General features: G+C 44.2%; 2 protein-coding genes across 3 annotated transcripts; both read left to right on the forward strand.

The window, feature by feature from the left end:
- The first annotated feature begins 625 nt into the window (after nt 1-625).
- Nucleotides 626-6,046, forward strand: radx (RPA1 related single stranded DNA binding protein). The gene is made up of 15 exons (XM_084698379.1): nt 626-1,691; nt 1,780-1,922; nt 2,024-2,213; nt 2,308-2,416; nt 2,659-2,759; nt 2,875-2,994; nt 3,265-3,360; nt 3,482-3,649; nt 3,735-3,883; nt 3,964-4,088; nt 4,557-4,604; nt 4,784-4,908; nt 4,994-5,230; nt 5,334-5,516; nt 5,802-6,046. The coding sequence occupies exons 1-15, from the start codon at nt 1,100-1,102 to the stop codon at nt 5,936-5,938; spliced, it is 2,523 nt and encodes an 840-aa protein (XP_084554505.1). The 5' UTR covers nt 626-1,099; the 3' UTR covers nt 5,939-6,046.
- A 350-nt stretch (nt 6,047-6,396) lies between these two features.
- On the forward strand, nt 6,397-14,669 carry rnf128a (ring finger protein 128a). Of its 2 annotated transcripts, none has more exons than XM_084698381.1 (7): nt 6,397-6,963; nt 8,849-9,096; nt 11,647-11,718; nt 12,116-12,198; nt 12,308-12,404; nt 12,777-12,930; nt 13,534-14,669. In XM_084698381.1, exons 1-7 carry the CDS (start codon nt 6,561-6,563, stop codon nt 13,641-13,643), a joined length of 1,167 nt encoding a protein of 388 aa, XP_084554507.1. In that variant the 5' UTR covers nt 6,397-6,560; the 3' UTR covers nt 13,644-14,669. The 2 variants fall into 2 exon arrangements, with proteins under 2 accessions (XP_084554507.1, XP_084554506.1); XM_084698380.1 differs by lacking the exon at nt 6,397-6,963 and adding an exon at nt 7,678-8,250.
- Nucleotides 14,670-14,865: the final 196 nt, after the last annotated feature.

Below are 14,865 nucleotides of genomic sequence, written 5' to 3' on the forward strand. Positions count from 1 at the left end.
CTCTTTCAGTTCATGGGATACGAACCTGCTTCTTTAATCTGGTTCACTGATTTCTTTACAAAATAAAAACGAGATTAGGACGCTCGTATGATTTTACCGTTCTTGCAGAGCAGGTGGGCCATAGAGTATGGAAGCAAATTAGTGACAATGTTTTCATTTTAAAAGGCATTTCATACTTAATACTTAATATTTGAATTTAAACACCACAAAATGTGTTGGTTTTGAATTCACAATATGAAATGTCGAACCGAACAGTTTCAAGGCGAATAATGTTTTGTTAGAATGTTTTGCATCTGAATTTCACCATTTGAATTTGAGCAGCCTGAGTTCTATTTGAATTTCTGAAACTTGAATTTTGGGGGGGGGGAATTTGAGCAAAATCTGAATTTCCAAACCTTGAATTTTTGGATCAGATATTTTTTTTTACATTGAAATAAATTCATATTTCTAAAGAGGTTCATTCAAAACCAACACATTCGGTGTTATATTATTATAATATTAAGTCTTCAATGCCTTTTCAAATGTTCAAAACAGTTTGTCACTGATTTGCTTCCATAGACGTGTACTGAAGATGGTTGACGACGTTCTCTTGGCAGATGGGATCTAAAAATCTTTGCGATGTAACTTCGTGTCAGGAAGTTCCGGAGTTCAAATCCCGACCGCGTAAAAAGCAAAGCTAGTTTGTGTAGTAGTTAGCGAGCTGTCTTGTTACGTGACTGGCTACTGAAAACAGCCATTTCTATTTAAATATATGTATTTGATTCCTAATACTCCAATCACAAACGATTCGCTTATCGTTTCTCACTCTGTGAGACAAGCTATGTAGTTAGCTACTACTTGCTAACAATGTTAGCTAGCTAGCCATAGTAGTAATGCGATAGCCAAATGCCAGTTGTGCTTTCCGAGGACACAAAGTGAACATATATTTTCTGGAGTGGGGTCCAGTTGGCTTGCTCAATAAGTTAGCTCCCGTGTAGTATGTAAAATAAGTTAGCTTAACGATAGACCGTCTAGTTATCTAGACTAGCATTAGCAGCGAAGATTTTGACTTTTAAAATGAGCGTTTGCAGTCATACTATTACTAACGCTAAGATCAGCCATGGCATGTAGTGGGGTTTTAGAGTCACTAACTGAAGACCCTCAGGTGTCTGTCTTACATTCGACGTTGGAACCGTTTTTTGCTGGTAAAACGCTGACACTAAAATGTCATGCCCCTGTGGCTGTCATCGCACTCCAGAGACATTTGTCTGCGCAGCAAAATACTGGATCTCAGCAGGCACCCGATAGTTATAACTTTGACATAATTGTAACAGACGGAGTCTGCCAGGCGAAATGCCTTCTTGATCAAGGGTTAAATCATTTGGTCCACAAAAACGTCCTTCGGAGTGGAATCGATATCCATATAAACAACTGCTCTTTTATTCACAACGAGAAGAGACTGGGTCAAAGTTTTGTTTGCATCAACAGGATCGAATGTGGTTCACCGTTACGGGAGTCTGATATTTTACTTAAGATAAACGACCTTGATTCTATCCCTATGCTGTCTAAGAACGGCTTGGGTGACATTTCACTGCAGAACGATGCACCCCTTCAAATTGGTCGCAAGCATTACCTGGCCCTGTGGAACAACGAGGATCCCGAGGGCGCGGTGTGGGTCCCAAATGTCAATCCGCCAGATGTAGTCCTGGATGGTGAGAGGAGTTTCCTGATTATGATTGCGGAGATCCATAAATCCATATCACGTGACAGTCATAATGTATAGCTACGGTTCCTCGACAGTTTCCAAGATTCTGTTCCTCCGGGATCTGGAGTCGTCACTTGGAAACGCACCGCGACCCATCCCTATCATAGTGAGGATAATTCACAAATCCAGGCTACGGTATTATGGAAAATTTGGACTCAAGATTGACTATCCATTCCAGGTGAACATGTTCATGTCATCGACAGAACCAATGCTGTATTTTGCTGAAGCCTAGCGCTTAATCCTTTCTCTAACACTGACCCTGAGGATGATGGTTTTCAGGCATACTTTGAGGTTGCTGACCAGAGCGGAACAATGTCCCTTGTCCTCTGGAACGAGCTGTGTCTGGAGTGGTACCACAGATTAAACGTAGGAACTGTGCTCTACCTCCAGAACTACACCCTCAAGCCAGGCTATCCCAACAGGTCACGCCCCCACATCAACAGCACAATGAAACCCTTCCACTCCGTAGGTAGGAACAGTATCAGTAACTCTACTTTGAAAATCATGGATTTCTGTTGTAATGTGAGTACTTGAAAGTTTTTTTGCATGTCGATGTGTTGCAGAAGTCTGTCTGAATGCTCGTAATCCAACTGCCAGTGTAACTGTTGTCCCACCCAAAAGTGTGTCCTTCCAGTGGGGTCTGCCGGAGGCGGTCTATAACTTCACTCCCAGGTAGGCTGCGTTGTTTGAAGGGATGTTTCCTGGTAAAAGCTGTATTGTATTCATCTCACAGTCCTCTGCTATGTTTCTTACCTAAACCAAGTGCTAATTTACAAGGAAAAATAAGCGACACATCAGGTCAAATGGTTGTGTTCTCTTTTGGCAGTAAGATGAATGATCTTGTTATAAAATTTCATTTCTGCATCTTTGAGCTGCACAGAAATGGTTTCTTCTTTATTCTCTACATCTCTTAGATCCGAGTTGGATAATTTGTCTGACAATTCTGCCTGTGATGTCATTGGCCTGGTAACATTCGTTGGTCGAGCAGAGAGAGTGAAGCATTCTGGGACCACTGGTGAGAAGGCCGAGTGTCACTGTCACTGGAATGACACTTTTCTGTAGTCGAGGCATTATTATTATTATTATTATTGTGTCTCTAAGAGACATTAAACTGACTGTCCATGTTTTAGGACCGGAGAAATACTGGACTTACCGCTGGGTACATGCAATCGATGGAACGTCAAACCTCCCATTCATTTTGGAGATATTTGCTTCTTCGCAACCAGAAATGTTCAATGGAATATGTCCAAGTAAATCCACTTTGCTGTCGCCACATTTGTCCCCAGCAGTTTTCTTTCGTTTATTCAACACCTGTTGTGATATGAAGTTGACTGAACATCATGGGCTGGTAGTGTTTGTTGTATGCTTGGACTCTGCCCTTAACTCTTCCTCCTCTCATCCTGCCCTGCCTCTACTCTCCCTCTATTCTCCTTCCTCTCATCCTGCCCTGCCTCATCCTGCCCTGCCTCATCCTGCCCTGCCTCATCCTGCCCTGCCTCATCCTGCCCTGCCTCTGGCAGTGAGGTACGTGGTTTGTACTCAGATGAGAATGTGCCGTGTGGAAGGCTGTCTTCCCTACCTCACCAGCAGCTGTGAGACACAGATCTTCATCACGGGTGGGTGCACATGTCTTGCTCTCTACATACCAGAAACAAAAACCTGTTCTTTGGCAAGAAACTTGTGCAACGGGAAGTAAACTGTCATGTTGTTTTGTGTTTTTGTGCGGGGGGTCCTTAGGGTGTCACAAAGGCCAGCCTTACGTGGGTGACCCCTGTGTCCGGAGCTTCATCCAGTGGACCAAGACACAGAGGGACAGCGTCGTTCTGAGAAGATCTGCTGTGGGCGGCCATTATTGCTACCCTCCAGCCCCCCGCATCTTTACTCAGTCTGTCACAGACGGCTCTGGTGAGGAAGATCTCTAGCAGTATGTCTTTAATGCATACAGTGTTCACAAAAGTGGGGTTTGTGAAAACCTGTTTGTGTTTCTCAGCTGAAGTACCTCTGGTAGCAGCTGATGAGCTGAAGAGAGAGTTGGGGTCACTTCAGTATCGGGAGCACAAAAGACTGGCAATTCAAGGCCGGATCATGGCTGTGCAGTACCGTAACCTGCCAGCGGGGGCACAGACAGACCAGGGACAGGTGAGCATTCAGCCCACACAGCATCACAAGTTGACCTATTAAGATATGGATGTCCTCATGTCTCATGCTCTCCACTGCAGACAGTCCAGTGTGTTGGTGGGAGCGAGGCAGCTGCAGCTGAGCCAGAAACACAGATGAACAGGGAAACACTGCCCTCTGGTGGCAGGAACTGGAATGTCGGGCAGAAAAGAAAACTACCCAGGAGGCAAGTCCTCCAGTCAGTCTGAACCAATGTTTTTTTTCTGCATATTTGATATCTTGATTAGCCTGGCTGCCTGCCCAACTTCGCCCCGCCCACAAAAAAATGTGGTCGGGAAGTTGGGTCTGGAGGGTCTCGTATTGGGAACAACGATATGAAACCAGGATCTGGGTGGACCAATGAAATTGTCAGGGCGGGCTTTATACGATGATGGACAGATGATGAACAGTAACGTAATCACCCACGTCACGAAAGAGCCCTTGAGTTGAATTCGTTTTCAACAAACAACATATTAAGTTGCTCTGATTGGTTGTAGGTCTATCCAATTGAGCGAAGAGGCATTTGTTTTACGAGTTCGGTTGAAACACGCCCCATAGTCACAGCCCAACGGATAGTTTTCAGACTCATATTCTGACTAGAATTATGAGTATGACAACGTCAGGCTATATCTTGATGTTATTTTACCTGTCTTAGAGATGCGAGGAGATTCTACACCACTCGTTCACGGACGAAGGCAGGAAGGTAAAAATGAGTTTAACTGAAAGTCTTTTCTCAGAGGGATTGGGAACCTCTACTTTAACATTTTGGTATCAAACTTTGCTAAACCTACTAATGATGAACATGATGAACATTGAACATGACTAGTTAGCCAGTAGCTCAGAGAGCTTGTGATGAGCTCTGTGCTGTAAATATGTTCATAGTGTGACTGGACATGGTTCTGCAGTGGAGCCAATGGATCATGAGGAGGAGGAAGAGGAGGAGGAGGAGGAGGAGGAAGGTCCAGCAGAGGGTGGCACTGACCCCACCAGTCATCTGGTCTCAACTGGTAACCATGGCAACCTTCCAGTAACAATAAGTCATCGCCACGCACCAACATTACAAGCGTGTCAAAGTCCCCGCTCTCTCTCCAGAGGGGGACGTGCCGTCCTGGGAGAGCCCCTCCTGGTCATCTCTGAAGACAGACGTGGCCGACCACCTGCAGCCTGCTGGACTGGACGCTGACAGCTTCAGTCACAAGTTCAGAGTTCACGACCAGCAGCTCCTCCTGCAGCTGGTCAACCTCCACCCTGGCCGGTGGAAGCGGGGGCAGACCCCAGACACGCGGCCCCCGCGGAGCCACCATGGATACTACCACCTCACCATACTAGGTGAGGATTGTTTTTAATTTTATCATCAGCAACTCCTCTCGCTTACAGGTAAATCAGGAGCTTGTGACCCTCCCGGTAACCGTTTTTCTGCGGTGTTGTGCAGGTATAAACCAGCAGGTTGCCGTGGACGCAGCCTTCCTCCCTGTGATGTCTTCGGAGGATCCCAGGGCTGTGGGTTTACCTCAGGATCCCCATGACAACAGGTTGTTGTCCTGTCTGAGTGCGGGCTTCCTCTGCCCGCTCGGTGACCCCCACAGCCTGAGCGAGACCCCGACACCTGACCCAGGTAGCCACGACGACAGGGATGCAGGGTAGCCATGACGACAGGGATGCAGTGGAGTCACACCCCCGGGGAAGCAGTTGCCAGGCACTGTTATTCAGCTGTGGCGCAAGAGCCAGATGATGGATCGTCATGGGGACGGGAGGGTGGGGGCCTTTGGAACAGTTTGGGGTTTTGATCGGTTGTCTCGCCAAAGTTTTCTCCAGAGTTGGGACTAAAGGGTCTACTGAAGATGCACTTAATTGAACCAACAAATTACATGAAATATTTGTTGTCTTTGTGTTCTTACAGAGGAGATTTTATCAACTGCAGAGGAGCTCCAGGAGACTCCTGTGTTGTGCATCCTGGACCTCTGCCATCTCGGAGAAGACAGGATGGAAGTCGTCATCAACAAGGTGTATAGGATGACAGATGTGGCTTTGATCTAGGAAATGGTGTTCACATCACAAATGATCACCTGTGTGTATATGCAAAATACAGACTTTTTAGTATTTAAAGCTCATTTTACAACTAATAAAAGTTGTATTTTTAAGGAATATTCCTACATTAAATGGTAGGAGATTGTCTTTTTTTTCTACTGGTTCACTAGGATGGAAACGACCTAAACTCTTACTACTTGTAATACAGACAAATCTACAAATGAACTGTAAGGGGGGAAACAAAAGTTGGCTTTTGTTACTCTTGATACTGAAATGAAGGTGGATGTTCTAGTTGTAAAATAGCATTTACATAACCAATATCTGCTTTCACACCCTTTTATAACTCTTCCTCAAACATAGTGAAAATAGCGCCTAACTGAGGATGACAAACACCAATCCTATTACAGCACCTGCATACACATGACTTTTCAAGCTTACTCATGCAGACATGTGGTAAATACATATACTGGCCAATGAGCAAGGTTCACAGATAACAGTGGTGTGATGTGGGCTTGGTTAAGGTTCCTGGGAGGTGGTGTCAGTTTCTCCCCTGAGGCCTCTTCTTAACCAGGAAGCAGAAGATTGTCTGAGCCACAGTAACCACACGGAGCGCTTCTGAAAGAAGGACAAAATGAATAAACTCCAAAGCTTCCTCCCAGCTCTCCTCTGTCTTGCGGCTGCCCAACATGCAGCGGCGATCATGTTGTTTTGGACTACCACGATCACGATCGTCTACTGGGACTCGAGTGCAAATAGAACCGTGCTGCAGAGTTGCTCAGACTGTGGGCTGTTTGGGCTCCAGTCGCCCGTCACCGCGGTGAAGGGGAAGCTGACTGTGCCTGAGCTCCAGCCCCAGGCTTGTGACCCTCACACCAGCTTTAACGGCACGTCCAGGTCCTGGATAGCCCTGATCGAGAGGGGGAACTGCACCTTCTCAGAGAAGATCAGGGCTGCTTCTGCCCAGGGGGCTTCGGGGGTGGTGATTTATAACCTCCCTGGTACAGGCGATGAGGTGACCCCTATGGTCCACCATGGTAAGTTGTGGCTTTATTCAGTCTTTACATTATCATCTTGTTTTCTCTCTGTCTCATGGAGGGGACATGCTGGAAAATCTAGATGGAAAACTTTTGTTCATATTTCCATGTAATGCAAAGTGGTCATGTGATATTGACTGAAAAAACAATATAACACTTTGTTCATAGAGCCTCATAAAGGAAGAGTCATTTAGCACTACCAATATCTCTCCCTGTGTTACAAAATTCGCTAACATTTGACATGATGTTTTGGACTGATATATAACTACCAAGGCAACTGCTGGCCTAATGGATACATTCAGTCCTGTTTGCTGGGAATACAAGTCACGTCGGTACCTTTTCCAAAAAGTTGGCGGAATGAGATTGCCCCCAAGCTTTCCAGTTGATGTGTTTATACACGTTTCTGTGACTGTGATCCATATCGTCCCTGCCCCGATTCATTCTTAGTTTAAGTTTGTACACGTCTTCCCTTTGATATGAAATGAAACCTTGACGTGTGAAGAAACGGGATGGAATATAACATCATTCAAATTAGTCGAGTATTTAGGACGTTGTGTTTCACATTCAGACGGCATTCATTTGTATTATGTAAAGCAGTAGGCAGACCTGTGTTTTGATGTTTTTAGTATCAAGCCGATTGTGCTATTAATGATGTACGTGTCCTTTAAGAAGTAGGTGGGCGTATACTATACATTTTGACCTCATTGAAAAGAGGAGTGTGTCGCTGAACTGGTTCACCTGTCAACACCGAGCAGCACTTCAGCTCAACGTGAATTTTACAAAAGGCATCAACTATCGTTTTCCTGATTTTTGTAATACCTCAATACGTCGAGAAGCAATAGCAAACTGTGGTAACCCGGATTATGGAACGGTTAGCAAAACGGTATTTTTTTTCATGGCTGTTTGTGGCTTCAAGTATCCAGGTATCGAGTTTACATTTTGCGCAGGCGACTTATATATGCACAGCTTACCTTAATGTATCTTCTGTTGATGTTGAAAGCAACGAAACTGTTTGGCGGTATGAAGAAAGCGGACTTTATGGACTAGATTCTCCCAAAATGACAGTGACGGGGGAAGTTTATGTACCTCATCCGATGTACGGCTGCCAGTCTGATGATGCATTTTATGATGTACCAAATGAGTCAAAGGGATGGATCGCGTTGATTCAGCGCGGTCATGGATGCAGTTTTTCCGAGAAGATCAATGTCGCCGTCAGCGAGGGGGCAATTGCTGTCGTGATTTTTAACGATCTTGGTACAGATAGAGTAATCCAAATGTCGCACCCAGGTATGTAGTTTATTGCTCTCGCAAAGTCACTGTTGCAGCAGTCCAGGACATTTTCCTAGGTCGTTGAGGAAATGCAGCGTAGGTTACTTTGACCCTCTACCACAGTGAGGGAGACATTGTCTCAAATTATGTTACGACTGAAAGTGTAGCTCCTCCATCAGATGTCCTCTGCCAAAACTGCCGGAACGTTGTCACTGTTAATAATACATGTTCTCTAGTTAGTTTTAAATCATCTTGAGATCTCATTAAGGCCTATTGCTTTCCCTGACTGTTTCAGTTGGTTTTTAAGACACAAATCCAACAAAAGTTAGTTGATTAGATTACCAATTGACAATATTGCCTAATGTCTTTATTCAACAAAATGGTTATGGATGTTTAACCTCTTACACGATCAAACCAATGACCTGAAAATAACAAATGTTAAACAGTTTCTTCTCTTGAATTGTATTGAATACATGCATTTTGCATGGCACATTAGCTTTTCACATCTATATAATTATCTTCTTTAAAAAACTATCAAACATTACTTTGTGTATTTGTCCTCACCAATGGCAGTATGCCTTAACAACAATAAAATGTCATTTTCTGTCCTTCACAGGGACTGGAGACACTGTCTCCATCATGATCGGCCACGTCAGAGGCCTGGAGATCTATAACCTGGTCAAGAAGGGTTACCCCGTCAACATGACCATTGAGGTGGGCAAGCAGCACGGGCCCTGGATGAGTCACTACTCTGTGTTCTTCGTGTCCATCTCCTTCTTCGTGGTGACTGCTGCCACAGTGGGGTACTTCATCTTCTACTCAGCACGTCGCCTCAACAACGTCCGTCAGCAAAACAACAAACAGGTCAAACCGCTCCACGCTAAACAATTAGGAACAGGAATGATTCGGTTTCTTTTTGTGAAGGAACTGTATTTGGGTATAATACAGTCCTGTATGTCTTTTACTTTAGATAGGGGTGGTGTGTGATGTCAGGAAGTTTAGGGAGGGGGGAAAGGGTAAAATGACAACTGTTTACTCTTAAGACAATACGTGTCAAACCAGTCTAACTCCTTCTGTACCAAATGTTTAGTTTGGGCCATTGAGAGTGGCTGACAAAGACTTGACCTTGATTGGAGGTTGGGATTCTTCAAAGTTACATTATCCATGAAACCTGATACAGAACTCTGCTGCCAAGTAGCTTTGGCAAAATCGGAACTCCAGTGACAATTGTTCTTCTGAACAAAAGTCAAAGAATGCTGTGCCATATCTCTCTCTGTGGAACAGCAGGTCTGGCTTGATCTGTCACCCAACACCAGAGACCGACACTTCTGTTCCCCTCAGACTACAGCATTAAACCTGTGTTTACGTGTCCACATTCATGTGTGTTATAGTTGGTTTGAATGGAATCATTTGAAACCTTCTCACTAGTGTGGTGTGGTATTGCATAGCAGGCTGGATGATACTAACCACACAGAAACAACGTCTCTCTGCCTCTGTACTTCACAGTATATTATTTGGTCACATCACTTAATCATTTGTTGGGGGAAGTTATATTTTATTCAGGTAGCAGGTGTTTTTAATCAAATACCAAATTGTGCCTATGGAAAGTACAGCAGGAAATCAAGGATCAGAAGTGCATAGTTTGAACAGAATTTCAGTGGTCAGTGAGGGTTCTGTGTTTACCAGTACAGTGTACAGTACCAATGTTTTATATTATTAATCTGTCCATTAAGGACATAATGTGTTACAGTAAAGTACTGGCCTGTTGGTCTAGTTAGCGTGAGTAATGTTCTTTTAAATGACAAACGCCCTGACAGGTGGACAGTGTTTCTGTCACTGGGACAATGTTTTCCACAGTATGCATTCCAAAGGTGTTTGTCCCTTAAACTGTTTTAAGTGTGTTTATTCTAGAAGTTTCTGAATAGGATTTTCAGGTTGGTAAACACTGTCAAGCAGACGCACACTTCACCATATAGGGTTTGGTTAAAGAATGTTAGTTATGTAGTATTATCTTTTTCAAAGATTAAAGCAAGCCTCTTTGTTAAACCTTTGAATCTTTTGCTGTGGTACCAGAATTTCCTCTTCAGCTGATTGTATCTCTGGTATGTTACGCAAGACTAATCCACTGTCACATGGAGAGATCCACAGTTTCAAGCTCAGTCGTTTTCAACTTGCTGTCATCTGTGGCTGCATGAGAGGTAACCTTGAGCACAGGAGTGAGCTGAGTGTGTGTTCTCTGTAAACATGGGTGCAGAGTACCCTTGTCGTAACTCCAGACCTCTTCATGGTATCTTTTGGTGTGGGGGCTCTGTTTCCAGGTAGCCGTGTCATGCACCACAGCACAAGCAGACACAACAGCTCACTGCACAAGCAGACACACAACAGCTCCCAGGCAGGCAGAGCTTGTGTTTCTGAGTGGGCAGCTGGACAGTGCGAGCAGCACTAAGTGCGCCCACAGCGGGGTGACATTGCGCTCAGGGTTACAGGGCACCATTGTTCAGCCTGTAATCTTATGCAAAACTCCACAGCTCTGCTCCTCCTGTCAGATAGCATGATGACCGTATTCTGCTGCCAGTAGGAATCTCCCACTGTACCTAAAGAGACCTACACATGTGCATCTGAATCTGAACCCTTTCAGGACATGGGGAAAGCCCTTGTTCAAGTCGATTTAAACATTGGTTTATCTTTCTAGTATATACGTGTGTTGCGTTTGACTGTATCCTGTTCTCAGAAAGTATTATCCTTCTTTCATTCTTCATTTTCAGAGAATCACCAAAGTAAATGTTATCTACTTCTGAGGCCTCACTGTGTGCATCCTTAACATGTTATGTAACGTGTCTTCCTGTGTGCCTTTGTGCATGTTATTTAGCACTGTTGCCATGGGGAAAGTTGTACTAGGAAGTCCAGGGCATCACCTTACCCAAACACAATGGTTATATTCCAAATTGTAGCTTTTGTGTGCAATCTTTAAGGATAATGTTTGTTACCAAAGGCCCCAATGTAAGTCTTCTGTTTTGACATAATGTAAGCTGATGCAACGTTTCCAGTGTATACCCTCAGAGGACAGGCGTAACGACAAACAGTAGGGTGTCGTTAATGAAGGCTGTCCCAGTTCGCAAGTGTCCATGGGGGGAATACTAGTCTCTAACATGACATCAGTGCATGAGATTTTCCTGCTCCCTGTGATGTAAAGACATTAGGTCATTGAAGGTGTTTTCTTTTACGAAAGATCTTCATCCGTGCCTTCTGGTGTTGGTGTGTTCTGAAACCTTAAAGTGCTGGGGAGGAGAAGCAGGTGGCTCGATCCTGTCTGATCTTCCTCTCTCCTCTCTCCTCTCTTTCTCTCTTCTTCTCCTCTCTCTATCCTCTCTTCCCCTCTCCTCTGCTCTCTTCCTCTCTCTCTCCTCCCAACAGAAACAACTCAAGGCTGAAGCAAAAAAAGCCATTGGTCAGCTTCAGGTGCGGACCCTAAAACAGGGAGATGAGGTAAATAAAAATGAGCCTTTCCCTGTCTGACTGGACGTGTGTTTACCTTGCTTGGCCTCTATTTTGTGTTCAGGCACATCCTGTATGGTTGTAGCCCAGATAATTCAGTTAACTTTTGGGTTGGAGTATTTTCTAAATCTAATTTCCTAAATCTGGCCAGATACCCTTTAAACAGCGTAGGGAATACATTCAAAGAGGGTTTTGGTACGGATGGCCCTTTTTGAATCTATTTGAAAGATTCTTGGCGACTTCATGGTGGCTTACCGGTTAAAGATGCGTAGTAAACTTCACAAATATTCTTGTGATCCTGTTGTTTTGCATGCGAAAATGCATGACTGCCTAGCGATAATTGCCACAAGAATACATTGTCAGTTGGCTTCATTTGTTTCTCCTGCAGGAGACCGGCCCAGATGCTGACACGTGCGCTGTGTGCATCGACGCTTACAGACCTGGAGATGTGCTCTCCATTCTCACATGCAAGTATGCAGTGTTCCCACCAGTACAACAACTTGTTTCCCTGTTTGACGTCAGTTCAACTTCCTCATAGCGGCCTGACTCTGATCTTGTTTGGGTGTCTGTCTCCTGTCAGTCACTTGTTTCATAAGAGCTGTATCGAGCCCTGGCTGCTGGAGCACAGGACGTGTCCCATGTGCAAATGTGACATCCTGAAGACTCTCGGGGTGGCGGTAGGTGCCCACAGCACTTGCAGTATATTGCACAGCACCCATATCCACACACTTGTTGATATGTTTGGTGAGTGAAGCAGTGACTCACCTGTGTGCTTGTGTTTGGTGAGTGAAGCAGTGACTCACCTGTGTGCTTGTGTTTGGTGAGTGAAGCAGTGACTCACCTGTGTGCTTGTGTTTGGTGAGTGAAGCAGTGACTCACCTGTGTGCTTGTGTTTGGTGAGTGAAGCAGTGACTCACCTGTGTGCTTGTGTTTGGTGAGTGAAGCAGTGACTCACCTGTGTGCTTGTGTTTGGTGAGTGAAGCAGTGACTCACCTGTGTGCTTGTGTTTGGTGAGTGAAGCAGTGACTCACCTCTGTTTTTGTCATCAGCACCCTGATGACGAGGAGTCCATCCCTCCAGACTTCCAGTCCTTCCCCAGCGCCCCCGAGGACGCCCAGAGCGAGACGGCCTCCTCGGGGTACGCCTCCGTCCAGGATGGTGAGGAACACGGCAGCCCGCCTCAGAGAACCCCCATATTTGAAGGTAAGACTCGTCTCTCGTAGCCTGGCCTGGCCTGTTTTTACTTATTGCGGAGATTGAACTGTGAGGCTTTTTGTTTATGGCCCCTGCCTGACGAAGAGGTTGTTGGGAATGCCTAAGCATGGTCCTTCAGCATGTGCAGAGTCAGGTGGCTGAGCGGTTAGGGAATCAGGCTAGTAATCTGAAGGTTGCAAGTTTGATTCCCGGCCGTGCCGAATAACGTTGTGCACTTCACCCTACTTTCTTCGGGGGAATGTCCCTGTACTTGTTGTATGTCACTCTGGATAAGAGCGTCTGCTAAATGTAAATGTGCAGGTCTAAAGATTCTTTCCTTCACATGAACTTGATAATGTGTACTGAAGCCGTAGCTGCACCAGGTAGCACCACATCAGTGTTGTCAGTCCAGTTCCAAATCTTGTAATTTGATATTCCTATTACTACTTTGTCTTGTTCTGGTTGTCTTGGTCAATACTCTTTCTGTAAATGTAGGACATCTGCATCATATTTTGTCTGTTACAACATGTTATAGTTTCAGGAAACAACCTAATTGCCTAATAATCTTCTTGTGAGATTTTGACTGATGGCTCTTTATTTTTATTTTTTTAGTTATTCAGGACCAGCCTGATCCTGTTTCGGTCCACATTGAGATCCAGCCCCAGTACGACAACCTGGCATTTGAGGGCGACCTCCAAAACCAACAGGCGCCCAGGATATGAACAGCATGCTTAGCACTGCACTGGACCCTGGCTAATGGGACGCGCGCCACACTCGATTACATTCAAAGATGTTGTTCTTAGTGGTTGTGAAACAAGCAGAACCTGTAAAGTGAGTTTGAGGTTTTTCTAGGAAAAGAGAATGTAGCCTATGCATATCATTGGAATCGATGCAATAATAATGTCTGAACTGGTACTATCTCACAGGTTTTAATGATCATTTTACATGTCGATTTCATTTGTGTTTGTTTACTGTGTACAAAAGGTCATTAGATCACCTAATGTTTTTGATTTCTGTGCACTAATAGAACAGGACTGATCTGTTTTTAAGAGACTTAATGCAGTAATATATCAGCAGAAATGATGCCTTCTATGATCGTATTTGCGATCTTTCAATCAATATGAGATTTGATGATATTGTATAAGTACATTTGGTAGAAGTGTTCGCTGCATGGCAAGCTGAACACAGTTTGATCTCAGTAAATCTCCTTATTATGGTTTCTACTTATCTTATCACACAGGGTGTCGGTGACTGCACAGGCACCTTTTTTTCTTTCTCAGTTGTAAGGAACAACAAAAATATTCAAAATGTAAATATTCTTGTTGTCCTCAAATTCTATCTCACTTTCATGCCATGTCTGCAGTACTTTTTTCCTTCTATGGACTAAGAGATGCAAGTTAGAAGTTGGACTTTCACTTAGGAAAGACTCAGATTTTGAAAGTATGCAAGTTAACATATCCTTTTGCCTCTACACCTTGTAACATTTTCTAGGTATTTTTGGTTGCCTCGTGAAAATGATTTTACTGAATAGTTTGTTTAGGACACATCGTGCATGCACTTTAAGATGAATACTATTTTAAAACTTTTTTTTTAATATAGTGCGCAGCCTTTCCAATGTAAAGATTTATAACATATTTTGATTAAATGGGGGACAAAAGGTTTTCATCGTTTTCTCTTTTGACAGTAATGTAGGGGAATTGATGTATGAAAGAAGTTGAAATGTTGTAAATAAATTTGTTTTATCAAAACGATTGTTATGTCATGCATTCTTATTTACAGTGTTCAGAGTGGATTTTCAGATGTTTTTTGGTTTTCTTAACTTGCGGAGATGCTAAACACTTAGGCTACTATCTTACTTGATGGGAGAATGAATTGCGCCAGTGCAAACAAAGGCTTAAATCACTGGAGCAAGGATAGTAGCCTACACCATACGTTTAGAGTATG

Source organism: Hypomesus nipponensis, chromosome 5 (genome assembly GCF_054491055.1).
Source record: "Hypomesus nipponensis isolate SF chromosome 5, ASM5449105v1, whole genome shotgun sequence".
NCBI classification, from domain to species: domain Eukaryota; kingdom Metazoa; phylum Chordata; class Actinopteri; order Osmeriformes; family Osmeridae; genus Hypomesus; species Hypomesus nipponensis.